The 11,829-nt window shown below is 39.4% G+C and overlaps 1 protein-coding gene across 1 annotated transcript in view; it reads left to right on the top strand.

The window, feature by feature from the left end:
* Positions 1-3,464: 3,464 nt before the first annotated feature.
* The window catches only part of LOC137502683 (uncharacterized), a 202,685-nt gene continuing 194,320 nt past the window's right edge, over positions 3,465-11,829 (top strand). Inside the window, exon 1 of the mRNA XM_068229624.1 lies at positions 3,465-3,692. Coding sequence (XP_068085725.1) covers positions 3,465-3,692 — 228 coding nt within the window. The remainder of the gene's footprint in view (positions 3,693-11,829) is intronic.

Below are 11,829 nucleotides of genomic sequence, written 5' to 3'. Positions count from 1 at the left end.
AATTCCCGTATACCTGCTTTAGTAGCAGTCCTATCGAAAAATACTACATAACCAAAGGAGTCTTGATATGCTCTTTTGTACGCCCTATAATCACAGAGCTAATTGTGAATTTAGTCGGCGGCTGTGAGTTCGCATCCGGGAGATAGTAGGTTCGAATCCCACTATCGGCAGCCCTGAAGATGGTTTTCCGTGGTTTCCCATTTTCACACCAGGCAAATGCTGGGGCTGTACCTTAATTAAGGCCACGGCCGCTTCCTTCCAACTCCTAGGCCTTTCCTATCCCATCGTCGCCATAAGACCTATCTCTGTCGGTGCGACCTAAAGCCCATAGCAAAAAAAAAAAAAAACGTCGTTTGGCAAGTTACCAGGAAATGGTTGAACAGAGTGTAATAACACCGACAATGCTATCGCGTGGGGTATAAATAATTTTGTACATGCGAGCTAAATTTGTAGATTAGGGGAAATATAAAATTCATTCTCGTATAACCGCGTTAGTAGCAGTCTACACAAACTAAGTTCATTTTTGTCTTGACATGATTTTCTACACAGGGTATAATAACAGAGATGATCGTAAAATTACTTTTTTTTTACCGAGCTCGATAGCTGCAGTCGCTTAAGTGCGGCCATTATCTAGTAATCGGGAGATAGTGGGTTCGAGCCCCACTGTCGGCAGCCCTGAAGATGGTTTTCCGTGGTTTCCCATTTTCACACCAGGCAAATGCTGGGGCTGTACCTTAATTAAGGCCACGGCCGCTTCCTTCCACTTCCTAGGCCCTTCCTGTCCCATCGTCGCAATAAGACCTATCTGTGTCGATGCGATGTAAAGCAAATAGCATTAATTATTATTAAAATTACTTTTTTCTGAGTTGTGAGAAAATGTAATAAAACTTAGCCTATTCTTAATAGCGGATACTCATGAGAACCTGTTTATTAGCAGTTTCTCGTTAGACCCTGCACGTATGTTATTGTTCAGAAGACACTGATCATTAAGAACTGCTCTTTAGCGACCGCTCATCCGCGCTACAATATCGAGATTGAAGTGGAGGATAGATTCCTTGTAAGGCGCAGTAGAAGGGTAGATTCCCTGTCAATAGCAGCTTTAGCTTAACCCTGCAAGAATCGAGCCGTTGACTTTAAGATAGAATCACTCGTATAAGAGCATGCATAAAGTAACATATAAATAAAGAATGGTTATCGATATTTTGTCGAGGCAACCCTAGCCGTACTTTATAAAATGTATCGATGCAGTAAAGAAACGTTATATGAAGATGTGGATTTAAACGGAAAAACAGTTTTCTACATCTACCGGTTTGGAAGATAATAGATGTTTAATTTAATGGAAGTTTTCATCCCCACGCATTTTGCTACTTTGAAAGTAAATTGAAGTATAATCCAAGACTTTTTAACGGTGGAAGTTTTTACCCTAAATTTTGAAAATAAACCGTTAATGTAAGTTGATGCGTATAGACTTTTGAAGGATTATTTTTGATACATTTTAAGCTAAAAGTAGTTTTCTACGGTTTGAGAGATAATATATTCTTAATTTGAGGAATGTTTTCACCCTATCCCTGATATTAGTGCATTTTAATACACTATTGCAGTTACTATAGTACCGTAAGACAGGCTGTGAAACAAATTTTACTTACATACAAGTACTCAAGTACCTTGATGTTACACAGATCCTAATGAATTAAATGAACGGTTTGTTAATGAGAGAGCATGAAACAGATACCGCTAGTTAACAAAGCAAATCTAGTTACTCTATACCTGGTAGAGCACACCAAGCATAAATAAATAATATTAAGCGTGTAGTCCGTAAGGTTAGCAGGCCTATGAGTTTAAGCCTGGAATGAAATATATGTCTGGCTTGCAATCTTGGGCATCCAATTGTCAGCCCCCTGTAGGGGGTCGAATCGAAGCCCGTTAGGTTAAGTTGCACACGTATCCACTAACTTCATGTGAGGATAAACAGGGGCATCTCAGTAGAAGCGGACGCTGATGACAACTGGTCCCTCTAAGCTTGTATAGAGTTTCCTTTTTAGTTTATCTGTGGCAAGCAAGAAGTTGCTGGTCATGCACACATTCTTGGTAAGGAACTGGTTTCATGCCGAGTGGAAACTTCGTGCGAATGCGCACTTAAAATCCGAAATGGATTCTCATGTAGCTTTTGTAAAGTGCACTTACAGAACTTGCAGAGAAGTGGTAAAAGAGGGGGTAAAGAATGGTATTTCCTGAAAGTGCAAACATCAGGGCCCTAGGCAATACTGAACGACTTTTTGAAATGCCATTTTGGGCGAAAGTATTGTCAGCAAATGAAAATAATGTACTTGGCCCTTCTTCTTTTTCCGATGATGATGATGATGTTAGAATGTCATGAAAACTGTATTACAATGTTGTGATAACTAATGGTATTTTGTAATAAAATGCACACTGTAAAATGTACTTCATTTTCTCTAAACAAAACTATTCTTAAATGGTAACTTTATCTCCAAAACGTCTTAAATCCAAGTTATGAGACACTGTTACAACCACTTAGCCTATTCTGTTAGGGGATTTTGTAAGTCTGTGTCAACATTGGCGGCACTGCTACAATTTATAAGAACGTATAGGTAATGATAACAGTATTTGGAATTTTTACCTGAAAATAAAGAAATGTGATTTCAACTCTTTGCTATTTTGTGAATTTAAGATACTTCGGTAATAAGTTCTCCAATTTCCAGCAGACATCCATGATATTAAAAAGTGCAAAGTCACCTGCGTACAGGCCATGGAAACCCACCAACAATAAGGGCCTTGAAATATTACTATTCGAGTCTATAAATAACCGTGGGTTAAGCTTCCAATTGCTGAAATGGCAGGAACTTCATGGAGGCCCTGAAACGGTGGAACGTGAAGGCTTCCACTATCCGAATACTCGGCACTTGGTGGGGTAGAGTGGTTAGCTCTATACCCGGCCGCCTTTGCCCCTAGGAATTAACCTGGTAGTTATTTTTGGTGTAGGCTGAGTGAACCTCAGGGCCTTGTGAAAATCTTAAATTTTCCGACTTCCTGACGGGTATTCGAACCCACGTCCTTCCAGGGTTGATTCGAGCTCGTCTTGGCGCCCCTACATTCATAATATAGCAAAATACAAATGTAACAACATATACAGCAACTTCACTTCCTTGCGTACTCTAAGATAAAATAACAATTTAAAACATGCACTGAATTTAATCATCGTTTCATATTTTACTTCGACCATTCGATTGATTTGAGGAAGGGTTTTATTCCCAATTTTGAAACGTGTTTCTTTAACGAGAAGGTCCACTTGGACTACAAATGTTGTGCTCTGTAACAAGTACGTTAACATGATCCTATTTGAGGTCATTCCTTGAATTTCCAAGTGCCCGAGGTAGACTCTTTATTTCGCTTCCTGCAAAAGCGAGAATTTTTTAGTAGATTCCTCTTTAAAATGACGCTAGAATATGACCTTGTTTATGTTTTTCTTCCTGAGCACGTTGTTTAGTTTAGCTCACGTACATCTGTGTCATCTAGAACTTCCCAGAGGCTGCCTGGTACAGCACATCGACGTTCGAGCTGGCAGCAGCTACCAAGACAGAGGCGGGCTTGTGCGCCGTGTTACGAGGACAGTGCTATTCACCTCCAGGTTATTGGCAGACAAAATTCCTCCACATGACATCGCAGTTATCAAGGTATGTACAATCACCACATGCCATCGCTCGTATCAAGGTATTTCGGTGAGTAGGCTCTCATAATCCCGTGGTGGAGGGGTAGCGTGCCTGCCTCTTACCCGGAGGCCCCGGGTTCGATTCCCGGCCAGGTCAGGGATTTTTACCTGGACCTGAGGGCTGGTTCGAGGTCCACTCAGCCTACGTGATTAGAATTGAGGAGCTATCTGACGGTGAGATGGCGGCCCCGGTCTAGAAAGCCAAGAATAACGGCCGAGAGGATTCGTCGTGCTGATCACACGACACCTCGTAATCTGCAGGCCTTCAGGCTGAGCAGCGGTCGCTTGGTAGGCCAAGGCCCTTCAAGGGCTGTAGTGCCATGGGGTTTGGTTTGGTTTGGTTTTGGTTTTAGGCTCTCATAATCATTTACGAAAGGAAAAAAGTGAATCGTGGAAACGACATATCCAAGTGATGGGCAACGAGAGATATACCGCGGATGGTGCAAAGGGGAAGAATGTTAAGATATTAAGGGCAATGTACAAACGGTCAGGAAAAAAGGACTCTAAGGGATGAAGAAGAATAGCCAACTTCGGATGCACAAAATAGATTTATTCAAACCCAAGACACAATAAGTTAGGAATAGTACAGCAACAAAAATAACGAAAGATACAACTTATTTCACAACAAATCACAAAGAAAATGTTACAAATAACGGTGATAGCAAAAATTTGCATTTCATGTATTAAACAGAACAGATGTTTCCCCGCCAACGGTACATGGAGTAATAAGAAACATGAAGACAATAGGAGAATGAATTAAAGATCAACATTTTCAATTACAGAGTCCAGATATTATTATTAGTAGTAGTAGTATTTATTCATCCATCATGTCGTTTACATATTTACAGGACTCTGTTTCATATATACATAACTCTTCTAATAACATTATTACTTGAGAAATATTAATCTTGTAACTGAACCACATATATTACAGAAGTAGTAGTATTATTATTAACGTATTAATACTTAAAATAAATTGAACTTGTAACTATCTCTTGCACACATTAAATAAATACATTATTATTATTATTATTATTATTATTATTATTATTATAATACAAAATCAAACCAACCTCAACAGAGTCGAGTAGATATCAGTAAAATACCACGTAAGATGAAACCTTGTGTGTGGTAATTTAGAATATTAATTACATAGAGAGAAATATATTTTTTAACGATGCCTGAAGTACGAGTATGTGTGTGAGTGAATGACGGATATGATCAACAGCACATGGTGGAGCATTGAATAGAAATTGGATATGGTGACGTGATATTCTCATTTAGTTATTTCTTCCATAACAGTTTTATTATCCCTGACAAAGGATTTAAGACACTTCAGACTCATTTTCTGACCTAATGAAGTAGTTTGTAAAGAACCGGAAAGGACATTAAAGAATTTTGGAACGAAGTACAAGAAATTGCGCTTTGTTATGCTAAGTTTGGGTTTGTATAACATACAACGGTGGTACATCTTACTGCGTGTTGAATATTCATGTTTAATATTCTCAATTATATTTTTTGTTTTTATTAATATATTTGTATATTTCAAGGGCATAGAGCTGTTTTACATTAAATATATTTGCTTCAGCATATAATTGACTACTTGGGTATAATCTTCCTTATCGTAAGAATTGACCCGACTACAAAATAACATGTTGTAGGAAACACAGATGCACTTAACCCAACAGGATATACGTAAACAAGTTCAAGATAAGACTTTTAAGCAAAGCAAAGCAATGCTTTCACATAAATTCCAATAGCGTTCGAATTAAAGGAATTAGACACCCAGCTGCTCCCTTATGGATACATAATCGAGTAAAACCATGCGAAGATTACAGTACCTCATGGTCGAACACTGAAGTCCCGTACTGAAACACTTAAAGTCTATTCACACATATCCGTGACGTGTCAGTTCCGTGAAATTGCATCTGTGTCAGTGATGATTCATATCGTTCCTTTGAATCTGACGGTTGTCACTTGTCCGGCGCAGTGCCGTATTTTCTGCACCAGTATCAGTACTGTATCAGTTCCGTGATATTGAGTATTGTCGCCAACCACATTTTTGATGTTTCACGGACGTGTTCTGCTGTGAAGTTTGTACGCGCTAGTGAATATAAAATGAGCGACGTAAGTTCAATGTGTGTGGTTAAGTAAATATTTATTTAATTGTACTTTTACTGTATTATTCACTTACCTCAGACAAACTGCTAACCGTTCTCTCGGTGTTATCGCCTTTCTCCAGCGGGCGTCTTGTCGTTTTAAATGAACTTCCAGTTTATTCAGCAATATGTTAAAACAATTTTCATACATTCTGGAATATTCAAAATATTTAGTTTGTTCGTCAATTAGTTCCTTGTACAGGGTAGCGAATTCGCTGTCACGTTCTCTATTCTGCCATGCTTCATGTACCCACTTTCTTTTTTAAACTGACGCTGTTCTCTTCACCTAGAATTATAGCAATAGCCGCCAATTGCACATCCGTAAACTTTGACATCTCGGCAATCACTGAACTGAAACTGAAACAATACTGATAGGTGTGGATAGCCATCACTGAAACGTCACGTATGTCACGGAACTGACACGTCACTGATATGTGTGAATAGACTTTTAGTCAGCTGTTAATTAATTACCTGTTCTAGGTATTGAACGTGTTTAGTAGCTTCTTCTACCTCAGTGGGTCACTTACTGACATGACGTTAGGATAAGAGAGAGGCTAACTACTGTATGAAATCAAATGCGTGGGTAGACTAGAAAAAAGTAATTCAATTGAAAATTGTCGTGCTCTATGACTCACTGTTATGATGGGACTGGGCAGTTTCAGGGTGCGATGCCACACTATTGCTATAAAACTCATGCAGGACCATTGTTGAAAACCCACCAACAATAAGGGCCTTGAAATATTACTATTCGAGTCTATAAATAACCGTGGGTTAAGCTTCCAATTGCTGAAATGGCAGGAACTTCATGAATTGATTTCCAAACATTTTTAAATTTAGGCCCTCCACTAACTAATCATCACACAGTACGAGGTATATGGACCATTAATTGAAAATGAGAAACCTCCAATTAGCAATTGGGTCGATCATCATCACCACTTAATATGAAAATAATGATAAACACAAATGGTTGATGACCATGGTTCACTGAATTCGAATTAAGTGAACGTTATTGATGACCCAAGTGATCCTTCACTGAGTTTAAATACAACCGGTTGATGACCACAGTCTCGTGACATGACTGTTATCTCATTAAATTCAATAAATGCAATTAATTACCAACCGACAACAAAAAACGCGCCTTTCAGGTTAATTTAAAGTAGATACTTGACTTTACGTTAGCACAAGCAAATCAATTTCAACTTTATCTAAACCCCTGATTGAACATTCAACTGACACCTGATGGGTGGAAAACAATTGTTTATTTGCGCGGGGTATCTAGTAGTTTTCAGCAACTATCAAATTCTTGCGACCATCAGTCAGCAATACTTGTCGCTAACACATTTTGTTCCGTTGAAATAAGTTTTCGGAATACGATCCGAAGAAGAATTGTTGAGAGAAATCCTATGCTAATAGAGTGTTGAAATAAATAACTAAATAAACTGTCACCATTCAAAAGTAACTCTAAAGTGAAATATTCAATTAGTCCGATTCATGGACACCCCTTTTACTGCTGCACTGCACTAACATTACCCTGAATAAACGCGAATAATAAAAATTACAAAACTAGATTTATGTACACCTTGTTTACCACTCGATGATATCCCTCAGATTAATGGCTGATTACTACACCATTCTCTGGAATTCCATATGGTACTAATCCCATGTGTTAACTAGCAAACTCGCTCTCAGTTAGGGAAAGTTGACCAGCTGCATCATTTCGCTACTTCTCTCTATCCCAAGAACACTATCTATTATTACAACCATTAACTATCGTCACAAACCATCGGTAACCATACAAGGCCTGTCTACAACAAATACATTACAGAAATGAAAGAATGTCTTCTCAAATATTTACAACCTCACCTCAACATCCAATGAAAGAAAACAAAATTCACGCTTGGGAGTGCGACCGCTGAGTATTAAACTAGCAAACTCGAAATATTAACTATTGCGTCCTGCCGACTTGACTTACTAATGTCTCCAGTCGAAAATTTGTCTGGGGAATGCAAGTGAGATTCAAAAACAATCTCCCATAATATAAATTCAACATTTAATTGCTGTCACGACCCGTCTTAGACATCCATTCTAATTCTGAAGCGACCGACCTTCCTTGCGTGAAAAATAAAACATCTGTTGCTGCTCGCGAAAGGCTTCGTCTACCTGGAAACTGGCTGTCTCCTCTATTCCTAACCAGATTAAATTACACATAATGTCCAAACGTCTACATAATTTTAACAATAACTAGATTCCCCGGTCTGTTCCATACGAATAAATTTACGTCTAATGACACTGGTGAACACATCATGTGCTTGCCTGAATTGCATAAGCTATTGGAGTCTTAAAGTGAATCCTCCCCTACTGTTTCACGTGGAATCCAAACCCTGGGATATCCCACATTAAAAACTCACTGCCCTACTACATTTTCCTCGGGTTTTCTTCACCACAAATCTGGTATCAATTACGTTACATCTGGATTTTCCATCAGGAATACATTACCCCTGAACAGCCTACCGGAATACATCTCGTGATCTCACAACCCCATGGGCAAAACATCGCTTCTTCAAATACAACATGGACATTAAATAACAAATATCAAACACCCGGGAGGATCTCTCACTGAAACTACGGCACCCCAAAGTCACACTCGAGCGAACCTTTGCCATATTACCACAACTTGATAAGAATTTCAAAAAAGATCTCTTCAAAAAACGATAGCAATCGTCAAACAGACATTCACCTCCACGCATCTCATTACTCATTACTTTTACTATTATTATTATTAAACCTTCGGAATAAAAGGTCACCAATTTTAACACACACGCTTGAACGACTGGCTCTACCTTTATGGACATGAAATAACTAAAAATGGCATGTTTATAATTCCCATTCGCCAGAACTCATCGAAAAACGTAAGCTTTCTCTATACCTCGATTGAATGAATTTCTGGGGAAATAAACTAAATTTAACATTCCCCACCGGAATAAAAACATAATACGAAATGCTACATAACCCAGTGGCATTTTTAACATACGCACACATCACAACATTCCCCATGAGTCGTTTACAAACAATAAATAAATTACCAAACATAATAAAACTTCTAGAAACTAAAATAAATAACGCACAATCCGCCCACACGGAACAAAATAATGACGTGCTTTATCTACACAAGGAAAGCTTGCATAATGCACAAATCTGATTGTAAGCACGTCCAGGCACCCATTTATAGCTCATGAGTTTAGAAAGCTATCATTAATTCCGAAACATCATTTACGGAAACAATCATCAGTATATTGAACCTTCTCATTATTTCTTTTTACAATGGTTTGTTTGGCTTGTATTAAAGACCTTAAATAGAACACACATAAAAAAACTCGAGTAATTATCTTCACACTAATCGCACACGGAAACGAGTGTTAATTTCGCACGCTCACTCAATGAAGTTAATTGCCGTAACCTATCTTTCAACTTCGGCTCATCCAATTACAATTTTTTTGGAAGACAGACAAATAACGACGCAGCTCCTATCTGTCTGGTGGACCGACGACCTTATCACCATCATCACTAACTGCCATGTGGCTAAATAAATGTAAAATAATTCCCTAGACTGTCAAAACAACCGCCGCAAATCAAAATATTTCTACACCTTGACTGGGAAACAATCACCCCACATCCAAGTCCATGCTATGATCATCCTGCCTGACTGAAAAATATCTCAGGCTCCTCTCGGAGCTCTCATAGTTTGATGTGCTAACTCTTGAAATTCTGACCAGCGAATGAATCTCGCCTAGTGAGCTGCTCTTGCGCCTTTCCGCCGACATATATGACGTGATTGGTTACAAAAATTGCATCTGGTCACATCTTAAGCCTATTTGTTGAGATGGCACTTACAACAACCAAAAATATACGTACATTGTGAATCTGACCTCCACTTTTCAGGTTGGACATAATTAAGACCGGCGGAAAATGACGAATACGGCGGAAGTTAGTTGAAAAAGTTACAGTATGTATAATCACCACCAGTTTATTGTCACACCACTAAACACCACCTGATATCGCTCTTATCAAGTACAGTCACCACCAGTTTAGTGTCACACCAGTAAACACCACATGACATCGCTCGTATCAAGTACAGTCACCACCAAGACAATGTCACACCACTACCCTCCACACGACATCGCTCTTATCAAGTACAGTCACCACCAAGACAATGTCACACCACTACCCTCCACACGACATCGCTCTTATCAAGTACAGTCACCACCAAGACAATGTCACACCACTACCCTTCACATGACATCACTCTTATCGAGTACAGTCACCACCAGTATAGTGTCACACCACTACCCATCGTATGACATCGCTCTTATCAAGTACAGTCACAACCAAGACAATGTCACACAACTATCGTCCACATGACATCGCTCTTATCAAGTACAGTCACCACCAAGACAATGTCACACCACTACCCTTCACATGACATCACTCTTATCAAGTACAGTCACCACCAAGACAATGTCACACCACTACCCTTCACATGACATCACTCTTATCGAGTACAGTCACCACCAGTATAGTGTCACACCACTACCCTTCACATGACATCACTCTTATCGAGTACAGTCACCACCAGTATAGTGTCACACCACTACCCTTCGTATGACATCGCTCTTATCAAGTACAGTCACAACCAAGACAATGTCACACAACTATCGTCCACATGACATCGCTCTTATCAAGTACAGCCACCACCAAGACAATGTCACACCACTACCCTTCACATGACATCACTCTTATCGAGTACAGTCACCACCAGTATAGTGTCACACCACTACCCTTCGTATGACATCGCTCTTATCAAGTACAGTCACCACCAAGACAATGTCACACCACTACACTCCACATGACATCGCTCTTATCAAGTACAGTCACAACCAAGACAATGTCACACAACTATCGTCCACATGACATCGCTCTTATCAAGTACACTCACAACCAAGACAATGTCACACAACTATCGTCCACATGACATCGCTCTTATCAAGTACACTCACAACCAAGATAGTGTCACACAACTATCGTCCACATGACATCGCTCTTATCAAGTACACTCACAACCAAGACAATGTCACACAACTATCGTCCACATGACATCGCTCTTATCAAGTACAGTTACAACCAAGACAATGTCACACAACTATCGTCCACACGACATCGCTCTTATCAAGTACACTCACAACCAAGATAGTGTCACACAACTATCGTCCCCACGACATCGCTCTTATCAAGTACACTCACAACCAAGACAATGTCACACAACTATCGTCCACACGACATCGCTCTTATCAAGTACAGTTACAACCAAGACAATGTCACACAACTATCGTCCACACGACATCGCTCTTATCAAGTACAGTTACAACCAAGACAATGTCACACAACTATCGTCCACACGACATCGCTCTTATCAAGTGTACCGGGCGGTACACCTCCACGCCGCTAATTTAAAAATTGCGCCAGGTGAAACTCCTCTGCTGGAGGAAGTCTGAACTTTATCTACGCTGTTAATTCTTTACCTTCTCAGAAGATGTCACCACGTGGAAAATTTTGAGTTTTTGAACTGTGTCATTTTTGATGTGTTTTTGTTTCGCTTGAAGTAAGAAGTGTAAACTTTCTCTCCTAGAGGACACTACTGAAGATCAACAATAGTGCACCCTAGTGCGGAGTCAAAGAACTATTTTTTTGGAGAAAATTTAATTTCAAGAGTTTGTTCTTTGTTAAATTTCTTTCTGTCATTGTTTAAGTTGGCAATATTTACCCCTTTCTTCCCCTTGTTATGAATGTATCCAATCCCGAATTTCTTCTATTAATTTCTGACCAATCTGGTGTATCTTCCCCCAACTTGAATCTGTTGCGGGGTCCTACCCAATAAAGAGTTTGTGG

This window comes from Anabrus simplex, chromosome 11 (genome assembly GCF_040414725.1).
Source record: "Anabrus simplex isolate iqAnaSimp1 chromosome 11, ASM4041472v1, whole genome shotgun sequence".
Lineage (NCBI taxonomy): Eukaryota > Metazoa > Arthropoda > Insecta > Orthoptera > Tettigoniidae > Anabrus > Anabrus simplex.
Note: the sequence above shows the minus strand (reverse complement) of the source record. Positions and strands in the feature narration are given on the sequence as shown.